The sequence below is a fragment of the Sorex fumeus genome, unplaced genomic scaffold, assembly GCF_029834395.1.
Source record: "Sorex fumeus unplaced genomic scaffold, SorFum_2.1 ptg000038l, whole genome shotgun sequence".
NCBI lineage: Eukaryota > Metazoa > Chordata > Mammalia > Eulipotyphla > Soricidae > Sorex > Sorex fumeus.
Genome location: NW_026606095.1, coordinates 9,975,077 through 10,000,744, shown reverse-complemented (window position 1 = coordinate 10,000,744; position 25,668 = coordinate 9,975,077). Strand labels below are relative to the sequence as shown.

Below are 25,668 nucleotides of genomic sequence, written 5' to 3'. Positions count from 1 at the left end.
GTTCTATTTCAGGGTAACTACTGCTTGGTGGAATATCAGTGCCAGGATTGAGCTGGGTAGCTGTATGAAAGACAAGGGTGATAACCCTTATACTATTTCTTCAGCCCCTTCTGCCTAATTTTTTTTGAGGTGTGTTCTCTGGTGATAGGTACAAACTAACATTTTTATACTATTATGAAATGCTTTATGTTGAAAGAACTTTATGTGTTTTTTAATTCATTTGAAGTATCTTGATAAAAATAATTTTCAAATTTTAGTTTAAATAATGCATGTTTTAATTTTATGATTTGGTCTTTAATATTTTATTTAATACTTTATATCATTTTCTGTTTATAATGCTTTCAGAATGTCTTCTGTTAATTTACTTGTAGTTTTATATTTTGTCAGGATGATAGTTGTGTTATAATGTATACTGAAGTGAGTGTAAATTAAGTCACATATCATTTCTGCTCATAATTATAGGTTAGGGGTTTACAGTAAAATTTCTTAATTGTTTTATAAATTTCCAAGCTAAATAACTACTCTGGGCATTTACAAATATAATTATTTATATCATCTCTAACCTATATTACTTATCTCAGAGTGAAGGTTCTCATGTCCAAAATGGAGAATTACCCTTATAGAACTTTGTTACATGTATATTTTTGATTATTATTTTTATTTTGGAGGGTGTTCCCTAGCAGCATTCAGAAGGCCTGGCTTGGTGAGGAAAACTAGCTTTGTTTTACTTATTTAAACTTTTTTTTTCTTTAATTTTGGGAGGTGCCTCTAATTAGTACTCAGAGGGCCTGGGAGTACATAGTCAGTTATATACAGCTATACTCAGTTAACCCTGCCAGCAGCTTATTGCTGGGACTTAGGATAAATGCTGCTTTGGCAGAAATTACTTGGACCACCCCCTTTGGTTCTCGGGGTCTCCAAGGCTATACCTGGAGATGCTCAGGGGCCAGGGATCAAAACTCAGTCTGAAGCACCACTCTCTTATCTTCCTGACTATAGAGTTTTGTTTTAAAATCATAATTCCAATACAACCATAACAGAAACTATCACTCAAAAGCTTGAGTAAAATTTATGTTCTGGTTTGCATTTTCTAAAAGGGTCAGACGTGTGCACTCATCTACTTGGTAAGCCAAAAGCTGATATGGTGTAAATGTGCCACCAGGATCCATTTTCAAAATCCTGCTCCCTCTTGCCAAGGTCAGTGGCTATCAGTGAAGTAACCAGAGATGCCACTGTGCTATTCCAAAAAAAAAAAAAACAAACCAGTCTCTTTAACAACATTAAATTTCAGCACTTTTTGTCTGTTTCTTTTCAATGATTAATTTTTTTTGTTTTTCATTTGAAAGCAAAGATCACACTACCTTCCTATGAGAGGTGTGAGGAGAGAAAAGAAAAATTCTTTATATTTTTCCTAGAAAATAACAATATTTTCCTTAGAGTAAGTTTTCTTTTAAAAAAAAACTAGAAAAAAATGAAAACGATGTATGGATTTTCTCCCATTGGAAAGAAATTAAATGACTAATTGAATGCTCAATAACTTTTAAGCTTAAACCTAGACTCCAAAGGTAGGAACATCTTTATTTACTCATGTAATTTACCTAGTATACTTATCATTTCTCACCTTTCTAAGCTGGGGCTCTCTTACACTGACTTCAGTAAATGTAATTAGAAGAGAGCTCCTGAGAGAAAGGCATTTCGAATAAGACCTAGACTGAGAGGTTTTTCAAATGAGATCAGCAAAATCACAATGGGTGAATAAAGTCAGATTTGCTCTGAGTAGGACTGATGTCACGAATTTAATTTTTAGTTCAAACACTGGACCTGAATACAACCCTTTTGACCTGGGTACTCCATCCCTAAATGGCAAACTAAACATTCGTGAAAATTTAATGGTGAGGAAATTAGTACCTTCTTAGGTTTCAGCCTGTGAAATGGCACCAGCTAGCACTTCAGCGACAGACAGAAGTGGGTGGGTATCCTGAGCCAACTCTGAAACCTTTGTCCTTCAACGCAGCATCCTTTTCCTAAGTCAGTTGGCAGCTGAGTTGTTCTGACGAGACACCCCCCAGGATGCCACCCAAGAAAGGTATTTCAAAATAAAGTGGGATGTAAAGTTCTCAGCGTTTCTTAGAGATTGGGCACTTTGAAAAGAGTCCCTCTCTCCTGCCTCCCTCAACCTCTCTGTTCCCTCTTTGAGGGCTTCCCCTCTTTATGTTTCTGTGGACTTCTTGAGAATTTCTTTTTTTTTACTCATTTCTTCTTCAACTTCGTTTATTAACTGCATATACGTTTGCCAATCAGTAAATGCTGGAAGTTGATTTTCTTTCATTTAAGAAGACCTGAGAAGGTGCGGGTGTTGAGGGAAGCAGAATCCACAGATTCCTGTGCACTAACTCACCCCAAATTCAGTTCCTAGCGATTGCCTGTTGTCGGGTTATTGTTGTGAGGGGGAAGCTTTGTGATAGAGAGACCTATTCTAGTTTAGTCGGCGAATTAAATACAGTTCTGAATTAAGTCCAAGAGGAAAGGAGAGAAGACGAAAATAGCAAAGTGAAGAAAAGAGACATAACTCCAGATTGAAGAGGTGTTTGCGTGGAAGTTTGAGCAATAGTATAAAACATGTTTTTGCTTGTTCTGACTTGTCACAAGGGTGCGTTTTTAGTGACATGGAGATGTGTGTGGCATGCTCAGCTGTCATTTTAAGGTTCTTATATTACTTACACTTGGATTTGTTTTCAGTAACATTTCAGTCTACAAAGACTGAATTTTAAGTAAAAAAACTTGGAAAGATGTATTTGGTTTTTTTTTTTACGTCTAACCTTAATAGCCTTGATATTATTTTAAAAATTATTCTAATTAATATTAGGATGGAAAATGGAGATAACACATAGGGTTAATCTGCTTATCTCTGTGTTGGAAATCTGAGCAGTATCATACTTAATGTGCTCAGTCATTGTTATTGGCTTCAAACATCTGGAGAGTTTTAAGGAATTTCATATCAGAGGACATCATTTACTTTTAGAAACAAAATAAAAAAGATCCTTTGAAAAATATTGTATGTACTTTTTGAAAGAAGCTTTTGTAAGTGACCCAGAGTTGCACATTAACTTTTATTAGGTGGGGACATTTCTATTAATAGAGTAAGCGTCAAGTGTTATATAAGATGTTCAAATTAAACATCTCTGGGATTTCCTAAAGTAATGTCCTAAGGCTCTTCTGGCTATTTTGATAGCTTTGGTATTGGCAGGCTTTTTAAAGATTCCCAGCAATTATTATAAAACATGTAAGTCTACTCAGACTATCTTAAATGTCATCCATTTCAAGAAAGAAGATTGACTTGATTATTCTTGACATTTATTAATAATTTACTGCATGTTATTAATTAACTTTATTGCTTTCATTAACAACCTATGTTTTGAGATTTAATCCATACTTATATTACAATGTATATATACTGTGGTGGAAAATGTCTGCATTTTTAAAAAATGTATTAATTGATGATACCAGAAAAAATACAGAACCGCCACAGGAAGACCTACCATTTACCATTGATACTAGAGTGTCTTAATCCAGACTTTCTTTATGAAAGTGATGTTTGGTTTATATTCAATAAAGTTGACACAAATTAATTAATATTTAACAAGTATAGTTTTTAGACAATTCTTGGGCTTCAAAGCAGCTTGTATGGGGTTTCATAGTCTCATCGCATCATAACACTAACTTTTAATTCTCAGTCTACATACAAGGCTTTATACTATGTGTCGTGATGAGTAACAATGATGATTAGATGTGAAGTAATGACAATCACCAACTACTTTCAGCCAACTGTAGGGGATCATGGCAGGAAACTGTCAGATACATTTCTTCCTCATGCAAAATCCAGGAAACAATTGTGTCTAAGGGTAGATAGGAAGAGGGGAAAGAATGCAAATTTATCTGTCTGGATCCCTCTTGTCTCCCATTTCGACCCATGGAAAGTTAACCCAGCACATCTACAAGTTGTGTAATTCAGTCTGTCCAACAGATCTTTTGCACAAGATGCCAGGTCTCACACTCTACAGTGTTATGTCCCATCCAAGTCTGGAAAAAGTAGAGGCTCTCACTAAGACTCTGGGATTACAGATGACTGCCTCTAAAATGCTTAAGAGTGTTCTGAAGTTCAGAGTTAGTGATTTGTTGGAACTTGAGTATTATTATTATTACTATTACAATCGTAGGAAGGATGTATTTAAAGGAATTTGATGAGGTTTACATTAACAGCGAAAAGAAGGACCTCCAAGAACAAATTTGGTGAGAACAACTGTGGGAAAATTAAGGAGAGGAAGATATCAAGAATAATTCCTAAATATCTGGCATAATCAACTAAGTAGAAAAAATGGCAATAAATACAATAGAAGCAATAGGATTTTTAAAAAGAAAGTTAATTGGACCTGATTATTCAGGGTTTGTCTGGAGCTCGGGAAAAAAGTGGGTGTTTGTACAAAAGATTTTGGCATCATCTGCAAGGTAAATTATTAGAATCATGTGAATTTCCTGGAAAAATATATAGAATAACAAGAAAAATTGCCAGTAATGGTGCCCTGGACATCTCTAGCATTTTAGCAAGTGAAGTCTAAGGTCGGGGGCGGGGGGGAGGGAAGGGGGAAGGGCAGATGAAGGAGATAAAAAAATTATGGAGGAGAAAGAATTACAGAAACTAAGGGAGTAGAGAGTTTCCAGAAGGGCACTAACAAGCAGGTAACAATTTCAGTATAATTATAAAGAAATATTTTTTCAGGAAAAGCTAGTTATTTGTAGAAATGGTGCTGATTCTGCACTATAGTTTGAAAGATAATCGTGTTCAGATCTCTCTCTTGTGTCTATCATTCTCAATGTAATTTTAGACATTAAATGAATTGCTTAAACTTTTTAAAATGCAAAATAGATTCTATGATTTGTAGATTACAACCTGACAGTTGGTCAATAGTACTTCTAAATAACTCGAGTGAATGTTTATAACAGCTACTTGCAAATTCTGAAATATATGGGAAATAATGATCACAAGTATCATCAGTTGTCCAGTTAGACATATGTCTCTTATTTAGCCAGGCGCAATTTTTATACAATGCAAAAAGAAGCACCAGCTTCCTTTGATTATAGAACATTTTCAAAAGTTTTAATCTGAAGAACTCAAATAAATTATGTTTTACATATTTAAAGATGAATAAAGTACATTTTCTATAAGAAATGAATAATATATGTGTTGGGATTATATATAGTCACAGAAATGTACTTTATAAATTTTTTTCATTTGGTCACTTAGTACAGCAAACAAAGAATGCATTTGACTGTGTGTGTGTGTGTGTGTGTGTGTGTGTATGTGTGTGTGTGTGAAGGATGTGATGTGACAAAGTCTTTCTCAAAGAGTTTATCAGTTGCTGCATTTGCAGTAGAACTGACTGGGAAAAAAAGTTAGAAACATTATCTATCAAGGACTTAAAAAAAGAACATCACAACCATAAAATCAAACACTATTGTAAACATGTGACCCAAAGTATAATAATTAAAATTTTTTAAAATAAATTTGATAAGGAACCTGGGTAGGTACTTGAAGGCTATCTTGGGACATTGGAGAAAAAATGTTGACACGGGTGGTATGTCAGGGGCTGGAACTCTTCATGTCTGAAACTCTATTATTAGCATATTGAAAATTACGTTGCCTAAGTAAGCAACAAATAAACAAAAAATTAGGAATATTGTGAACCAAAGCTATAGAATGCCAGGTCAGGTGCTGGCCTTGCATGAGCACAACCCTGTTTGATTCCCCAGCACCCCATATGGTCTCCTGAGCACTGCTAGAAGTGATCCCTGAGCACAGAGTCAGGATTGAACCGTAAGCATCACCGCAGGTGCTCCCAAAACAGTGGCAACAACAAAAATTAGGAAAATTGATGTAATTGTTTCTAAATTTGACTTGTGCCCTTAGAATTTTTCTGAAGTGGACAGACTTCTTACATTTAGAAATGTCCATAATTAATGACAAAGGTCTGATAATTGTCTGACTGACAAAATATTGGCACTGCTTTGTTTCTTTTTTTTTGTTTTACTTTTTAAATATAGCTTACTGAGGTATCATTTATGCACAGCAAACTGTGTTGTTTTAAATGTAAAATTGGGCTAAAGGGGTACAGTACATGCTTTTAATGTCGAGATTCCAGTGCTGGGAATGGCCTAAGACCCCTGTACCTGATGTATGTTCCATATAGTAATAGTAACAATGTTGAGTTTTTGTGTTTGTTTGTTTTTTTAATTTTATTGAATCACTCTGAGATAGTTACAGGCTTTCATGTTTGGGTTACAATCACACAATGATCAAACACCCATCCCTCCACCAGTGCACATTCCCTAACACCAATATCCCCCATATACCCCTCATTTCCCACCCTCCCTATGCCTCCATGGCAGACATGATTCTCCATAATCTCTCTCTACTTTTGGGCATTATGGTTTCCAATACAGACCCTGAGAGGTTATCATGTTTGGTCCTTTATCTACTTTCTGCACACATCTCCCATCCTGACTGATTCCTCCAGCCACCATTTTCTTAGTGATCCCTTCTCTATTCCAGCTGCCTTCTCCCCTTTGCTCATGAGGCAGGCTTCCAGCTATGGAGCAATCCATCTGTCCTGTGTATCTACTATCCTTAGGTGTCACACTCATGTTGTGTTGTTTTACATTCCACAAATGAGTGCAGTGCTTCTGTGTCTGCCCCTCTCTTTCTGACTCATTTCACTAAGCATGATAATCTCCATGTATATCCATTTATAAGCAAATTTCATGACTTCATCTCTCCTGACAGCTGCATAGTATTCCATTGTGTAGATGTACCAAAGTTTCTTTAACCAGTCATCTGTTCTAGGGCACTTGGGTTGTTTCCAGATTTTGGCTATTGTGAACAGTGCTGCAATTAACATATAGGCACAGATGTCATTTCTACTGAGCTTTCTGTATACAAATTGATACAATTATATGGTTTTTATATAGGGTGAAGCATTAATTTATTTGCATATGCTGGACAATCCTTGTATCCCTGGAGTGAGTCCTGCTTTCTTATGATATAGGATCCTTTTGTTATGTTTGGGAAAATTTTGTTGAGGAACTTTGCACTAATGTTCAATAGAAATATTGGTTTGTAATTTTCTTTCTCCTACCACTTTTGGTATTAGAGTAATGTTGACTTCATAAGAGCTGTTAGATATGATTCCTTTAGTAAAAAGAGAGGATAGTGATAGTGTTTTTTTACATGTGCCATTCTCACTTGTGTGAGGTGATGGTACCTCACTATTACTTGAATTTTCATTTCCCTGATAATCAGTCATAATGAACACTTTATCCTGTACTTACTGAGCATCGTTAAGTCATATTTGAGACTTGTTTATTTATCACCTCTCTTGTTTTGACAGGGTTATTTATTGTTGTTGTTGAGCTTTGAGAGTGCTTGAATTTTTGCCCTTTTGTCTGGTACTTGAATATTTTCTCCTCATCAGCAAGATGTCTTTTTATTTTAGGTCTCTTTTCTTTCACAGTGAAGAAGTATTTTAGTTGATGTAGTTTCACTTGCTTGTTTCTGCTTTGGTTTTCATTGCCAATGTCACTGTAGACTCCTCTGATGTCAAGATATAGTAGAGTCCTGTCTGTGTTTTCCTCAGTGTATAAAAAAACTTGCTTCATATCAAGGACTTCAATCCATTTTTTAATTAACCTTTGTGAATGGTTTGGGATGAAGTCAATTTTAATTTTTTTGCATGTTGATATCCAATTTTCTTAGCATCATTTTTCAAAGATTCTTTTTGGTCCATCTTATGCTCCTAGCCTCTTAGTCGTAAATTAACTTCTCATATATTTGGTGGTTTATCTCTTGGCCCTCCAATTCTATTCCATTGATCTGAAAATCTTTGTTCCAGTACCATGAAGCTTTAATTACAATGTTTTGAGTTTTTAAAAAGTCAAAGGTGAGCTGAGCTTGTTATTGTCAGTGCTTAGCTGATAAATTCATTGATGGGTTTATGTCTTCTGGCCTGTATATTACCCAAGAGAAAATTTACAAGGGGAACAAAATTCACTCACTGTTTGGTGAACTTACAGTCAGAACTGAGGTAGCTTAATAGACTTGAGGGAAAATTTCAGCCAGGTCATATGCAACAGTCCATCCCCCACCCCCCGTCAGTAAAAAAACAAACAAAAAATTATAGAATATCAGATCTCTTTCCACTAGATGCAAAGTAAATACTAATATCAATTCTTTTTGACATCTGGTTTTTAGTGCTGCTTTCTCTGACCCTTTTTCAAGTGTTACAATACATCTATTTGTCTAATTTTTTTTTGCATTGGGAGCCATTCCGTGTTTTGGGGAAGGATTTGCCTGGGTTAGATCTTATCTTTTAGTTTCACATACTTAATAGCGCTCAAAGATTTTGTTTCATCTTAAAATGATATGAAAGGAAGTATATTCATGTAATAATCTTCATATTGTGCTTTTGTTTTGTAATGAAAATAAATTTTTACACAACTATACAGTAAAATGACAGTGATAACTGGAAATGATCACTCTGAGTGCTGAAAGTAAGTAAAGGGATAAATATGATGACAGTTTAGAACTTGTATTGCAAACCATGTTACCCAAAAGGAAAGAGAGAGAAAGAGGAGGGGAGGGAGAGAGAGAGAGAGAAAGAGAGAGAGAGGAATAGAAGAATAGTTTCTGCCACAGAGGCAGGTAGGCCATGGAGGAGGCAGTGGCAGTAGGGAACGTAGGAACATTGGTGGTGGGAAATGTACACTGGTGAAGAGAAGGGTGTTGGAACATTATATGACTGAAACCCAATGGTGAACAAGATTGTAATTGTGTATCTCATGGTGATTCAATTTAATAAATATTCAGTTCAGTATAATATTTGTTTTCAAGACACTTTTGTAAATTTTAGGATAGAATTGTTATCTTACTGATGATCTGAAAAGCAGGAAAAAGGCTGGTTTTTCATATTATATATCCCCTATCAGTAGCACTGTCCTCCTGTTCATTGATTTGCTCAAGAGGGCACCAGTAATGTCTTACAACAAATTGGAGACTTCTTTTGGCATATCGAAATGTCATGGGTAGCTTGTCAGACTTTGTCATGCGGGCGAGCTATTCTCGGTAGCTTGCAGGTCTCTCCGATTGGACTGGAGTGATAGCACAGTGGGTAAGGCGTTTGCCATGCACGTGGCCCATTCAGGCAACCCGGGTTGGATTCCTCTACCCCTCTGGGAGAGCCTGACAAGCTACTGAGAGTATCTTGCCCGCACAGCAAAGCCTGGTAAGTTCCCCATGACATACTCGATATGCCAAACACAGTAACAACAAGTCTCACAATAGAGACGTTAGTGGGCCTGCTTGAGCAAATCAATGGACAATGGGAGGACACTGCTACAGTGCTACATATATTCCCTATCATGAAAATACTGTAGCACTGTAGCACTGTCCTACTGTTTTTCATAGATTTGCTAGAGTGGGCCCAGTAACATTGTGAGACTTGTTACTGTGTTTGGCATATCAAATACATCATGGGAAGCTTGCCAGGCTTTGCCATGTGGGCAAGATACTCTCAGTAGCTTGCCGGGCTCTCCAAGAGGGGCGGAGGAATCGAACTCCGGTCGGCCATGTCGGCTGTGTGCAAGGCAAGCGCCCTGCTCACTGTGCTATCACTCCAAAAAATACTAAACAATAGAAATATCTGTTATGTAAATGGTTGTCTGTATGAATAGGTACAAGGACAATGAGTGAGTGAGCCTAGCTTTCTAAGACACCTTTTTGTGACCTGCTTTCAGGTAAATGTCAGAAAAGGCAACTCATGAATCTTCTTTGTAGCTCCTGTTTGTGTTAGATGAAAAAGATTAGTCTCTGGTAGTATTTTACTTACTAGGTTAAATGGGATCAAAACCAAAACATAAGAAAGAGTGTGTATTTTTGGACGTGATGACTTATTTAGATAGGTTGCTATAGAAAGTTATGCAAAGATATTTCACACATAAAATATCACATCCAGGATGCTTTAACACTGAATTCAAATGTCCTGGGTTGGGATGAGTGCAGGAATCTGAAAACTGAAATAAATCAATGCAGGTTCCTTTCTGTAATCTACAAGTCTGACAACTGATGACTCAAGACGTGGGGTCAGGAGACTTGAATGATACATCTGACATCACAGCACACTTCAGTTTATAGTCTTGGAGATTAATATACCAGACCTTCAATTAAAATATATCAAGAAACTTGACTAATTTGTATCTCTTTTTTGCTTCTCATCTTCTCATCTAATCTCCTCCAGATGATTATGTCTGGGATTAACAGTTAATATAAAATAACAATGCATCCATTAAATTAGAGCACGTTTATATTTATATTAATGACATTTGGCAATTTCTATTATATCATTTTTACGCAGTGTACTGCTGAAATAGGGACCTGGCATATACCTCAGTGGTAAAACATTTGTCTTGGCTGCATGAGATCTGAGTTCAAAACCTGGAACTGCAGGAAGGAAAAAGAGATGCAAAATAGCCTGCTAGTGCCGAAAGAAAAAAAAAAAAGAGGGGTGAGGAATGCTAGAATGAAATGTGCCAAAATGTTGTAAGCTGTCTCTGGAGATTGTGAGAAGTTCTTATCTTCCTCTTAAGACTTTTGTTTCTTAAAAACAAACAGACAAACAAAAAACCCACGGGGCTGAAGCAATAGCACAGCGGGTAGGTCGTTTGCCTTGCAAGTGGACGACCCGGGTTCGATTCCCAGCATCCCAGCAACCCTGAGCACCGCCAGGAGTAATTCCTGAATGCAGAGCCAGGAGTAGCCCTTGAGCATTTCCGGGTGTGACCCAAAAAACAAACAAACAAAAAAAAGACTTTTGTGTATGTGTGTGTTTAATGAATGACATTTAAGAAGATTAGGAGCATATATTTTTTGGAAAGAATACAGAAAGTCAGAGATTACTACTTAGAAATGCTCTTAGAATCTAAAACAAAACAAAATACCTTTGTATTTGCTTGATCCTTGCAGATATAAAACATGTCACAGTGTCCCTAGAAAGAAAGTCTGGATTATAAAATATCATAAAATCAAAATCCTTAAAATACAAAAAGAGTAACCAGAATTTATAAAATAGCATTTTATACACACAAAGTTAAGTGTATAAAGTAAAGTAAAGGCCCTCCCGTTGATCATCGATTTGCTTGAGCGGGCCCAGTAATGTCTCCATTGGAGACTTTGTTGTTACTGTGTCTGGCATATCGAATATGTCACGGGGAGCTTGCCAGGCTCTGCCGTGCGGGCGAGATACTCTCGGTAGCTTGCCGGGCTCTCCAAGAGGGGCAGAGGAATCGAACTTGGGTCGGCCATGTTGGCTGCGTGCAAGGCAAATGCCCTACAGCTGTGCTATCGCTCCAACAGTTAAGTATAAAAGAATCAATTTATAAAATGTTAATAGTACTTTTATTCAGCGGTGGCTAAAGTGTCCAACCTTGTAATGGAGGTTAGAATAATGTTTCTGAACATGTGGATTTTTTTTCCTAGTTTAGGGACCATGCCCAGGCTCTGGGCTCAGGGATCCATCCTTGTAAGGCTCAGGAGGGCCACATGTGGTACCAAGAGAGAACCCGGGTAAGCCGGGTGCAAGGCAAGAGCCTTACCCACTGTCCTATCTCCCGGGTCCCACATTTTTTAATTTAAAGAGAAATTGAGGCAGAACTTTAGTTCATTCATTCTACTTTTATTGGTTGAAAATGGTAGATCAGGTTCTTACCAGAACCTTGTTTCAATACAGAGAATGGAAGTGAAAGAACATCCTGATAGTTCATCCATTATTCTCTTCAGTCAAGAATAAATTAATGCCTATGGAAATAAAAGACAGAGGAAAGTGCAGCTTAGTTAAAGAAGCACTGCCTTGTTCTTAGAATTAAACAGACCTGACTCAGAACTTAGTCCTACCCCTTCAAAACAAGTGATCACCAGCGATTTTTTTGTTCTCTCTGTGTAATAACTTCAATTTCAGCAGATCATAAAAATAAATATTATTATAGAAATATGGTGGTCATAAATAATTAAAATATATTGACAGCACTATTCACAATAACCAAACTCTGGAAACAACTCCAATGTTCAAGGTCCGGTGACTCTATAAAGAAGCTGTAGTCCAAATACACAACACATACTATAAGAGACCAAAGCATGCAATTTGTTGCTTCATGGGTGGATTTGCAAAATAACATGCTGAGTGAAATTAGAAGGTTAAGGAGAAATACACAATGAAGCCCTTCACATATGGGATACAAAGAAAAATAATAAGGGAGCAACAAATGCCAAAAGACAACAGAAACTAAGAACTGGCTTTTAGTAGGAAGGTTACCACATCAGGGAGTTGGGAGTACTTATGGGGCAGGGGACACTGGGACAAAGGTGGAAGAAAGCTGACATTCTGGTGGAATTATGCTACTAGAATGTCTTGTGCATGAAACCCTACTAATATTAATATTGCCGTGTGCATTAGTGTCATATAGCTGCCTTCCATTATAAATATTGTACATGATGTACCTAAAATAAAATTTATATATATGAGTGCCTATTATATTTAAGGCACTAAAATATATATCAATCTAATAAAATCTGGGGAGTCATTAGGTAAATAATGTAGTTTTTTGTTTATAAAGTCTCAGTCTACGTAGAAGTCAAGATATATGCACAAATAAAACAGGTGGTACAAGGTAGAACATTATTAAATATTGTTATATTTCATTTATTGTTTGCTTTGGGTCCCACCCACCGTGTTCAGGACTAACTCCTGGGTTGGTGCTCAAGGATTACTCCTGGCATGCTCAGGGGACTGTATGGGGTGCTAGGGATTTAATCCCAGTCAGCAACATGCACGGCAAAGACCCTACCCACTGTACTATCTCTCTGGCCCCTTGAGATCCTAATTTTTTTTTTATTAGTGAGACACCATGAGGTACAGTTATAAACTTACAAGTTTTTGTGCTTGGGTTTCAATTATACAATGATTAAATACCCATCCCTCCACCAGTGCCCATTTCCCACCACCACGGATCCCAGTATCTTTCCCACCCCCCCATCCCCCCATCCCACCCTGCCTCTGTGGCAGGGCATTCCCTTTCATTCTCTCTCTCATTTTGGGTGTTGTGGTTTGCAAAAGAGGCATTGAGTTGCAATCATGTTTGGTCTAGAGTCTACTTTCATCATGCTTCTGGATGCAATTTTAATGATGATATTAGAAAGAGCATAGGCACTAGATTCTTGTCCTCAAGCAGTCAAGTTTGAAAGCAAGGAGCTGGAGATTATATGGCCAAATTCAGAAGATATTTTCAGAAATTACTCCCACACTGCTCAGGGGACCATATAAAATATCAGATCAAATATACATGAAATACCCTACCTACTGTATCATAGCTTCTGCCCCACCTTTTTAACAAAGATAATTTCAAAAATTAAGGTGGGTCAGTAAAACAGAGGTGAGACGATTATTTTTTGGTGTGAAGTGATCTAGATTATTTGGTCATCTAAGTTATATGGCTGAACCTAGGTCATCCAAGGTATTAGGGACCATCTAGACCCACGGTTGTTGCTTTCCATGCCATGAATTCCTTTTCTTAGGAGTTCCTCATCTCACCATGTCGGTTCCCCTTGTGTTCTTATCAATAGGAGCTGAAAGAAGACATTATAAATAGCTGAACAGGTCAGAACAAGGAACATGAAAGACGTAGATCCTCACTGAGTCTTTTCATGAGATCCACACTGATTCTTTCAATGTAAAGAGTGTGGAGATCCTAACTCCCATCCTAACAAGAGGAAAATAACTGAACTGTTAGTCAGCAACTTTTCTTAATTCTGTCAGAAAATTCTGGCTTGAGGACAACTGGCTGACCTCTGAAATGATGAGATAGGTATATACAGAGTATCACAATTGTTAGAGCAGAAATTTTTGTGGGAACTGGTAGGATCTTGTGTATTAAACTGGGGTGGGCTTGGGGTCCTTTTAGACAACCTTGAGAGCTAAACTTAATATCTAAAAATATAGAGGCAAAAAAATTAGAAAGCTATGCTTTCATACTGGGTTGCTAAATGCATTACTTGCATTCAATGTGAATACAACCCCTGGCATCACATGGCCTCCCAAATATCACTGGGCATAGCTCTGGAATCCCTGAGCATTTCAAGGGTGGCTCTAGAGAACTTCAGTACTGCACACCTGAAGAGCACTGTTTGGTGAGTAACACCAGAGTGACTCTTGCTTGGACCCCCAGAGCAAGGTATGCCAAACTCCAGCAAAGTCAAAAAGAAGTAGAAGTTGTAGGGAAGAAAGAGCTCCATCAGGTGAAAAGGAAAACAACTAATGGGGGCAGGATATAGTATGGGGTTTTCAAACTAGGTGCTGTTCCCTAATCATCATATATTAAACAATCGAAAAAATTACAAGGATTAAAAATTTAGCCCAGGCTTCACAGAGAAAATACAATAATAACATTGTTACTTTTTCAATTATAAGCAGATAAAGTGGATAAATCATTTTAAACATGATGTTATATTCTTGCTTCCCAGGATTAAAATACACATAATAGTTTGGGGGGTATAAGGGGGAGAGGGGAGCCATGGTCAACGTATAACACCTTACTCTGTATTCAGGGATAACTCCTGGAAGTGCTCAGGAGACCATATGGAGTGTCCAGGGTCAAACCTAGATTTGATGAGTACAAAGCAAATGATCTACCCACTGTACTATCTCTCTATCCCAAAATAGTAGTGAAGAAATTCCGAAGTGTCTAAATTCACAAAATAAAGGTAAAGGTAAAAGGTAAAGGCCCTCCCGTTGATCGTCGATTTGCTCGAGCGGGCCCAGTAACGTCTCCATTGGAGACTTTGTTGTTACTGTGTCTGGCATATCGAATACTCTCGGTAGGGAAAATGGAAAACCAGCTGACTAGAGATTTCTAGATTTCTCATTTGAGTATATGAAAACAGAAGTTTCTAGTTTCTCCAGAGAATACGTTGAGGTGATATCCTAACCTCTTGGAATAAAGTTTGCTTAGACAGTAGAATCTAGAGATCAGATGTCAGTAGAGGTAGAAGTAGAGTGCGGGACTGGGAGGTGGGCTAGATTTACCCATATCTAAAGGTAGTACTGGCCGTGTCTTTTCCACCGCACCCACCCAGTAAGGATGCAGAAGACAGAGAGATGAAAAAGGCATAAATAAATAAAACCCAAGCCATCAATTGCCAGTATTTTTCCTACCACACTCTATTTTTATCATGTCATTTTCACTACCTGTCATTAAGTTTTCTATTGTTGATCTTCAATAGAGAATAAACCACATTTTCTCTTGAGTCTTGGTGTCTTTCACTGAAGTAAGGACACTTTTTTAAGAGGGAGAAAGATGCATATACAGTCACCTAAAATAAATCCCTGCAGGGGACAGAGGTGTTCCTCGCTAGAATAAGACTACTTCTTCAGGGCTCAGAGAATGTCTTACAGTGCCCTTAACTGCATCTCTCATTTCTTTCAACATCAAAACGCTTTTTAAATGTAGCTATAATAAATTTTTCCTTGTGAAATTTCTGATATTTCCATTTGCCGTCTTCTCATTACTATCTTGTGTCGACTGATAACTCTTCCTCTCACAAAATTTGATTTTCCACTCAGACAGAGGAGACACAGGGCCATGGTGGAATAGAGAAGAAGCACATAGAGAACTCCAAGAATATATTTCCCTCTCAAATTCCGATATGCAAGTTACCTCTCTTCATAGACAAAGAAAATGGCTCCAAATTGGTATAATCCCTTCTACGAGCTAGTGATGATAGCTCACTTAGAATCTTAGAATCTACAACTAGACACTGTCACTGTCACTGTCCTCCCGTTGTTCATCGATTTGCCTGAGCAGGCCCAGTAACGTCTCCATTGGAGACTTTGTTGTTACTGTGTTTGGCTTATCAAATACATCCCGGGTAGCTTGCCAGGCTTTGCCATGAGGGCGAGATACTCTCGGTAGCTTGCCAGGCTCTCCGAGAGGGGTGGAGGAATCGAACTCAGGTTGGCCATGTTGGCTGCAAGCAAGGCAAACGCCCTACCACTGTGCTATCACTCTAGCCCTAGACACAATCAGGAGAAATTTAGATGAAAAGAAAACACTAAAAATATAGGTACAGCTTTTATAGGTGAAAATTTCATAATTCATGGGATACCAGGTAAGATACTCAGAAAGGTTTTGTCTCAGTAATAGAGAAAAAAATTACTTTTAGCCTAAATGTTGATATATTACTACCTAACAAAGCTGCATAGTGCAATCTTAAAGGATAAAACTTTCTCTAGGTAACTTAATATGTATGCTGAAAATACACATAAGAATATAAAAATGTTTAGCAAACAAAAGAAAATAATTATATTCATTATATAACAAAGTATTACATCTAAATAGAAAGAAACATAAAAATACTCATGAATAGGAAAAAAGATAATTGAACATAACTGTCCATAAATGATATAAAAGACACGTTTCATGTCTAATCATAATTGTACTATAAGTCACGGTCACGGTCACAGTCCTTCCATTGTTCATCGATTTGCTCGAGCAGGCCCAGTAACGTCTCCATCATGAGACTTGTTGTTACTGTGTTTGGCATATCGAATATGTCACGGGTAGCTTGCCAGGCTCTGCCATGCGGACGAGATACTCTCGGTTGCTTGCCAAGTTTAATCAAAAATCAAGTAGTACATAGGTGAAATTAAACTGTAAACAGAGATGAAACTCTATAGACAAAAACTACAATGTCTGAGACAAAGCACACACAGTAGATCAGTAGAAGTAAACAGTAGATCAATCAATCACCTGCTTATTAGACATTGCAAAAGAACACAGTGAACTTGAAGACATGTATTACAAAGTAATACATTGTTGGGATGGAAGAAATGGAAACATTGTGTAAGGTTTGACACTGTATATCACTTGAGAGTAGACTATTACTAAAGTATATTTTCCTTAAATAAATCATCTGGTAAGCTACTATAAAGAGTTACAGATAATAAAAAGTGATAAAAGTTCATAAAAATTCATCATTGAATTCTCACGTATCTTCTGAATCATAATTTTTGTAAATAAGGACCAGGAATCTGTGTTTTCCTAAGATCTGTAGGTAAATTCAACGCACCTAGTATTGGGTTGACTTCTTCCTGGTCAAAAAATTTCTAGGATTTGAGAAACAGAAGTTTACAAAGAGTGACAGAATTAAGTACCACAAAGTGAAGAAGAAAATGGATGCCATTTGACAATAGAATCCATTAAAATCTATCCTCTATGATTCCAAATAGAGCTGATCAATAAAAAATGGGCTAATCTCTTTTCTGGTCACAAAAAAATCACAAGATAATATTTATGCTTCAAGATGAACTTTTTCATGCACAAGCAATTTACACAATTTGTTGTTTGAAACAATTTGTTTATTAGTAATTGCGTGCGATAAATGTAGAGGTTAAAGAAAATGAAATCCAGGATTGTGTGATCTTTCCTCAAGTGTGTGAAAATTCTCTTATCCTTTCACATACACACAGACATGCACACACACCTGCACACACACAAACACAAAAATAATACAGTATGCACACAGCATACTGTGAGACAGGATGTAGAACTGAACAATTTTGTTTGGCTTGGTTTTGGGTAATGGGGCACCACCAGTGATGCTCTGGGCTTACTCTTGGCTCTGCTCTCAGGAATTTCTCCTGGGGTTTTGGGCAGGACCACATGGAATACTGGGGACTAAACCCAGGTTGTAAAAGACAGAGTTGAAAGTCTGTCTTATTTATTTACTCATTTTGTTAATTCAGTAGAAATTGTATTTGAGGAAAAAGGAAGGGTGGAGAGCTGGGGTATGGGGTTACCGTAAGTAAGATATCTATGACTTAGTTTGTTGGACAACACTTGATCACATTATTGAAATAGGACAGTTTCTGAGAATAAGCAGATGCCCCAAACTTAACAAGGACAAGGCACCAACCCTCAGTGGACTTGACGAACTGTTACACTCTTACTATTTCCTACCGCACACTTATTTTTTCTCAGTTGTCACACAGTTATAATTTGTCCCCAAGATGCCAGAACATTGCTAAAGTTATTCATAGTTGGGCTGGAGCGATAGCAGGGCTGGAGCAATAGCACAGCGGGTAGGGCATTTGCCTTGCATGCGGCCGACCCAGGTTCTATTCCTCCATCCCTCTCGAAGAGCCCGGCAGGCTACCAAGAATATCCCGTCTGTACGGCAGTCTGATAAGCTCCTCGCGGCATATTTGATATGCCAAAAACAGTAACAACAAGTCTCACAATGGATACAATTACTGGTGCCCGCTCAAGCAAATCAATGAACAACGGGAGGGCAGTGCTAGAGTGTTATTCATAGTTGAGCTTCAGGTACATGACATTCAGCACCAATCCCAGCAGCAGTGCCAACTTCCTTCCACTAGTGTCCACATTACATCCCAACCCCAAGCCTTCCTTCTGGATAAGCACATCTTAAAGTTTAGTGGTCGTTGTTTGGATCTCATGCTTTCAGTATTGTTGACACCATGGTTTGGACATAGAGTCTACTATCCTTCTACACCACCAATGTACCCAAGATCCTTGACACCTGCCTCCCTAACTTCCCATCCTTCTCTTCTTACTTCCCATCTTTCTTTGGTCTCTGTCCTTCTAAGGATGATCTAAATATCTCCCTTGCACATCCCCATTCAATTATTCTATGTCCCACAGATAAATGAGATCATTCTGTGTTTGTCTTTCTTCTTCTGACTTACTTCACTTATCATGATATATGCCAGTTCTATCCAAGTTGCAGCAAATTGCATGGGTTCATTATTCCTCATAGCTTCACGGATTTCCACTGGGTTGTTATACCACATCTTCATAATCTACTTGTCTATCATTAGATGCCTATGTTGATTTCATATCTTAGCTATTATACACATGCTGCAATGAGTAGCTGGTGTGCATATGTTCTTTTGAATGAATTTTTTTGTGTCCTGGGGGTAGATACCCAGAAGTAGACTTATTCGGCTACATGGAAGTTCAGTTCTTACTTTGCTCAGAAATCTATATACTGTTTTCCACAGTGTTTGAATTAAACATTTCCACTAGAGTGGCTGAGAGCTCCTTTTTACCATATCCCCACTGACACAGATAGTTCCCACTATTTTTAATATTGTGCCATTTTCAGCGGTGTGAGATCATATCTCATTGCCATCTTGACTTTGATTTCCCTCATAATTGATTATGAGCACTTTCTTTTATGTGAGTATGCATCTTTTGTGTCTCTTCTTCAGAAAAGTGTCATTTTGTCTCCCCACTTTTTGATAGGATTTTGGATTTTTTTGTTGTTGTTGTTGATTTTTGTGTGTTCTTTACATATCTTGGATACCAGTCTTTCATCTGCCAGTCCCTTTATAATTTTTATTTAATTTGGTTTTGAGGGCACAGCCAGCAATTTTTGAAGTCACTCCTGGCAGGAATCAGGGGACCATATGGGATTCTAGGGATTCAACCCTGTGCAAGTCAAATGCCCTACCCACTGTACTATCTGGCCCTGTCCCTTTTTTTAAGGTCAACTCTACTAGTGCTACAACAATTGATCCTACAACTGTTAATAAACAATATAAGCTTACCATTGACTCAGGCAAAATTACTGTCAGCATCATCTGTTATTATAAATAGAAATGGCAATGAGGTACAAAGAATAACAAGAGATACAGTTTAGGGCAGTAGGTGTACTGGAGTTTTGGTCACACTGGTGGTGTTTAATGGCTATTCCCAGTTCTCTGCTGGGAGATTCATGTAGTGTGCTGAGGAGTCATGTGAAGCCTGGAATGGAACCTGGCTTCCTGCATGCAAACCATGTGTTTAGCCCTTTGAGCTACCTCTATAGTCTTTGGGTAACATTTTTTTCCTTGTCTTTATCTTTTGATGAAATGGTCTTTAATATAATTTCAAATCAAATATAATGATGTTATTTTAACTAGATATCCAAAGTATTAAGGCAAAGGTTCAGCATATATATGTATATCTTCCTAGAATTTTAGATAAAATTTGTCAGAATTCTGTGTGTAGGTGTGTGTTAAAGCATTTGAATCATTTTGTAGATTATTATAATTCGGATACGTGCCAAGTGCAATACTGTAGATGCATTGGATATATTATTACATTTAGTTCTCTCAACAATTCTGAATGATGGCTATTTTTCCCTTTTACTAACTCTCAAAGAATTTAAATAAATTACATGAAAATGGCATAAAATTGTAGAAGAGGGTCTGGACAGATAACATAGGGGTTAAAGCTCTTACCGTGCATGCAGTCAACTGCATTTTGATCCCTGACATCACATGGTCCCCTGAACATTGCTAGATGCAGTCTGGCAGACCCCTAAATTCTGTGGCAAAGAATCACCGGAAGGGACCTCTGGGCCTCCTAAACACAGCATGGGAGACACTTCCAAAATTATGAAGAGTCCAAATACGAGTCTTTCTGACTCAAATGCTCAAATTCTTTCTACTAGAACCAGGCATCAACTTGAAAACTCTTAATCATCTTTTCTAGTCCTAAGGTATGAACCAAGTGTAGGATTCCTGCGACTTCCATTAATTTTGTTTTTAACCAGTTGTTATCTGTGGACTAATTTAAGGTGATGCCGACTAATTTATTTTGATATACGTATATACTGTATTTAAGACCCTTTCTGAAGTTTTGCTGATAGCCATCATGTTTATTGTATAGCAGAGATGTTGTGCCTTTTGGTTAAACTTTTGCAATGTATGTAGTTGAGGAACCACTGTGTGAAAAAACAAACAAAACATTAAAACAGAAAATCAAAAAATCAATACTGGTTATGTTGCTGGCTGGTTGCTTGATTTTTGTCAAATCATGTGACCCCATGCATCCAGATATTCTTTGATAGAGTTAAGATGATTTCAAAGAATCATCTCCATAGTCAGTCCCAGGCATAGATAAAATATTAGATATGATCCTGAATTAGAATATCAATTAATTTCATATGTAAAGACTGTGTGCACGAGCGCGTGTATGTGTATCTTTGTGTCTGTGTGTGAAAACATCTATAAATTAATCACAGGTTGTCTTATTAAACAATATGAATCTGTGGGGGGGGATTGAATGGATGGAGGTGTTGTCACAATTCATATACACTCGTGAGGACACCTATAATTCAGTCTCTGTGTCTCTCTATCATTTATTTATTTATTTATTTATTTATTTGTTTTTCTTTTTGGGTCACACCCGGCAATGCACAGGGGTTACTCCTGGCTCTGCACTCAGGAATTACTCCTGGCGGTGCTCAGGGGACCATATGGGATGATGGGAATCGAACCCGGGTCAGCCACGTGCAAGCAAACGCCCTACCCGCTGTGCTATTGCTCCAGTCCTGATTTTATTTTTATGCATCTGTTCTTTTTATTTTTTTATTTTTTTGCTTTTTGGGTCACACCCAGCGTTGCACAGGGGTTCCTCCTGGCTCATGCACTCAGGGATTACTCCTGGCAGTGCTCAGGGGACCAAATGGGATGCTGGGAATTGAACCCAGGTCGGCCGAGTGAAAGGCAAACACCCTACTCGCTGTGCTATCACTCCAGCCCTGATTTTTTTTTATGCATCTGTTCTTTTATTTTTTTATTTTTTTGCTTTTTGGATCACACCTGGCAATGCACAGGGATTACTCCTGGCTCTGCACTCAGGAATTACTCCTGGCGGTGCTCAGGGGACCCTATGGGATGCTGGGAATCAAACCCGGGTCGGCCGCGTGCAAGGCAAATGCCCTACCCGCTGTGTTACTCCTGGCGGTGCTCAGGGGACCCTATGGGATGCTGGGAATCAAACCCGGGTCGGCCGCGTGCAAGGCAAATGCCCTACCCGCTCCAACTCCTTTTCTATACTTTAGAAAAAGATAAGTAAGTGATTTTCTCTTTCGTGGTGCTTTTACTATTTTGTTGGGCAGGCTGGGCTTCTGAATTTCTGGAAACTACAAACCCAAGTCCTGAACAGTTCTATTACCACCGACTGTCTCCAAATTCCATCCTGCCCCACTCTGTCTTTATTCTTTAGAAAGCACTTATTAACATTTGTTAATGTAGGCAAATCAGTAATTAGATCTTCTAAGTGAACAACAGCCTAGCTAGGAAGATTATTTAAAATTCATCCAGCCTTGCCTGGTGCTTCTTTACCCTTTAGGAATTCTTTTCTGTCTTCAACGTTTTTATGTGTTTCATTTTGCTTGTTTATCTATGAATCCTGACAGCCATTTTTATGACTTGGAATATTGCAGAAAATCTATAGGGGTGGTAGAGAATGGCAGAAAGTGCCCCTCTCTCCCTCCATCCCCAAGCAATTCAAGCAATCCAAGAATATAAGCAGATATACCAAGGGTTTAGAACACACTATTTTCATTTCGTTGTTATTTTGATATTCTATTACTATAAAAGGTTTTTTTTGCCATTAAAACAGAGAAGAGAATATATTTTTTATTTCAGCACACTTATTTGCAGTGGTCTCCTTTTATGTTGGTAATTGCAGTGTGAAGCATGCACTCTGAATATGTTTTACGACAATAAACAAGACGTGTGCCCTGCCCCAAGGTCCTCTAAAATGCAAAGAAAAGGCAAAATTCACCACTTACTCTTGCAACCATAGAGAGAGCTCAAAATGCCTTTTGTAAATAGCTATTTACTTATTGAATGTATATAATTTTTAAAAAACCAACCTTCCAAACTACACAGAGCATGAACTGTGCCTGTTCTTTCTGTAGCTCAGTGGTGCTATAGAATAACTAATTGTAGTTCATCACAAATAATTCATAACATATAATTCACTACTTGAAGAACTCAGAGGTGGTAGAGGTTGAAAGCAGGCCAGCTAACCACTTGACTCAGCTTGTGTTTAAATTTAACTTCATTTGCAGTAAAAACAGAAGGAAAAAGTGCAAAATTCCTTGTTGTGCATCTCCTTTCTTTTTTCCTTGTGTTTGTAAAAGAGGTTCATTTTCACTGAAACAGGATAAAAGGAGGATCTTTATTCTAAGTAGATTTTTTCTCTCTCTATTCTCAGGACTCACCATCCTTTTTCAGGAACTCATAGTAAAACCAGGTTTCTTTTCGCTATGTTACATTTCATAACTGCAATATTTTTGTGTGTGTTTTAATGAAAAAAATCAGCATCTAAAAATAAATATAATCAAGAATAAAAATACTGGAAAACGGCAACCACTACAGCAGTTGTATATTTTTTTCTGCTCCCATCTTTTAAATAGGTAGGTTTTTCTAAAAACCAAAACTATTACTAGGCTTGTAATTTGATAACCATAGAGATTTGAAATAATCATTTTGCATTTCTAAAATATAATATTCAAAAAATGACTTTTTTGATATATGGGGCTGGAGCAATAGCAAGGTGGGTGGGGCATTTGCCTTGCACAAGCCGGGTTCGATTCCTCTGCCCCTCTCGGAGAGCCTAGCAAGCTATGGAGAGTATCTTGCCTGCTCGGTAAAGCCTGGCAAGCTCCTTGTGAGGTATTCAATATGCCAAACACAGTAACAACAAGTCTCACAATGGAGATGTTACTGGGCCCGCTTGAGCAAATCGATGAACAACGGGAGGACAATGACAGTTTTCATGAGAGTACTTAGAACGTGCGTGTCCCCAGCTTTCTCAATAGTTCTAAGGAATATTAAAAAAGATACTGACACAAGCAGAAGATATAGTAATCTGTTGAATTGAATCTTCACCTTAGATATCTTGCTGATATTTAAATATAATTATCTCATTTTGTTTTTCTCCTCTTAAGGATTCTTAAAATGTCTTTAATTTTATAAGCTCATTAAAGTGTTTGAATGGTATAAGATTTACAATTTTTTTTAACTTCAACTCTTTCCAAAGTATCGTGCATAGTTCCATTATCTTGATAACCTGGAGTTTTTATAGACAAATGACAAGAACACTTTGTTATCTTTACCTAAGTGTAGTAAAAATAAATGAAACTGATGAGTTTAACTGAATCAGATTTAATATTCTACATAGATTTTATACTAGAAGAAGAAAAACAATATCCTATCATTTTTACTCAATTTTCACAGTGGATTGATTTTGTTCCCTAAATAATGCTTTCTGATAATAGCGTTATTATAATTGAATGGAATACTAGACCATTCTCTGTAAATAAACAACAATTTATTACATTTTTGTGACTTAATCTAGCATTCACTGTTGGAAAATTTGTCTTTACAAATTCATTCCTTTTGAAATTTGGATCTATTTATCTCTTGTTTAGTTTTTAGAAAAGTAGAATGTCTAAATGCGTTTTTGGTTATGCCATATCTCTCCATCCACCTATCTATCAGACTATTTATCTTTACACTTATCTATCCCTCTGACCATCTTTACCTCTTCTATGTTTATATATGTATGTGCTATCTGTGTTTACAAAATTTTCTTTATAATTTGTATCATTATCATTGTTATCATTGCTATTATAAGAAATAGCTATTTGAAAGAATAATGAATGGCATCATACCTACAAAATTCCAACCATAAAATATACAATGTCAATTCATAAGAGATACTATTAGGGATTATTTTTTATATAAAAATTTATTTTAGGGGCTGGAGTGATAGCATAGTGGGTAGGGCATTTGCCTTGCATGTGGTCGACCCGGGTTCAATTCTCAGCATCCCATATGTTTCCCTGGGCACCACCAGGGGTAATTCCTGAGTGCAGAGCCAGGAGTAACCCCTGTGCATCGCTGGTGTGACCCAAAGAGAAAAAAAAAAGAATTTATTTTAAATTACATTTTTCTCCAGGACTGATCCCTGAGCTCAGGACCAAGAGTAAGCCTTGAGTATTGCTGGGTGTGATGCCCCCCGCCCACAACAAAAACAAAAAAAAAAGAAAAAAGAAAAATAAAGACAAGAAAAAGTATATGTGTACCTATTGTTGCACTATTTACAGTAGTAAAGATTTAAAAGTACCCAAATATCCAACAACAGCTGAGTGGATAAAGAAATTATGATATGTATATACAATAAAATCCTACTCAGCAACAAAAAGAAATATTATCATATTTTGTAACTTGTATGGAAGTAGGCAGTGTTTATGTTTAGCAAAATGTCAGAGGTTGAAGGATAAATGTCGGATGATCCTACTCATAAGTGGTATATAAAGAAACAAACAAGGGAATGTACAGAATCCAATGAAAACAAAATTTGACAAAGAAATTGCTGCTTCCTAGTGGGTGATGGGGTAGGGACGCATGGGTTGGACTGTCAGTGACTAATGGACAGTGGTCAGGGGTTTTGGTACTTTGACTTTATTGGTGGTGCAGTAACTTTTGTAGACCAGAAGCATGAGCATCGCAAACTATGTTGCCTTAGTAATAATAAATTCACTGTATCACTGTCATCCCGTTGATAGTCAAATTACTCGAGCAGATGCCAGTAACGTCTCTATTCCTCCCAGTACTGAGATTTTAGTAGCTTCTTCTTACTCATATTTTCCCAACAATTGGAGGATCTTTCAGGGTCAGGAGAATGATACCTGTTGTTGTTACTGTA

General features: G+C 37.4%; 1 protein-coding gene across 1 annotated transcript in view; it reads left to right on the top strand.

Annotated features, from left to right (window-relative positions):
* The first annotated feature begins 1,976 nt into the window (after nt 1–1,976).
* TMC1 (transmembrane channel like 1) overlaps nt 1,977–25,668 on the top strand; it is a 158,507-nt gene continuing 134,815 nt past the window's right edge. Inside the window, exon 1 of the mRNA XM_056118790.1 lies at nt 1,977–2,086. Within this exon, the coding sequence (XP_055974765.1) occupies nt 2,071–2,086 (16 nt within the window). The 5' untranslated portion in view covers nt 1,977–2,070. The remainder of the gene's footprint in view (nt 2,087–25,668) is intronic.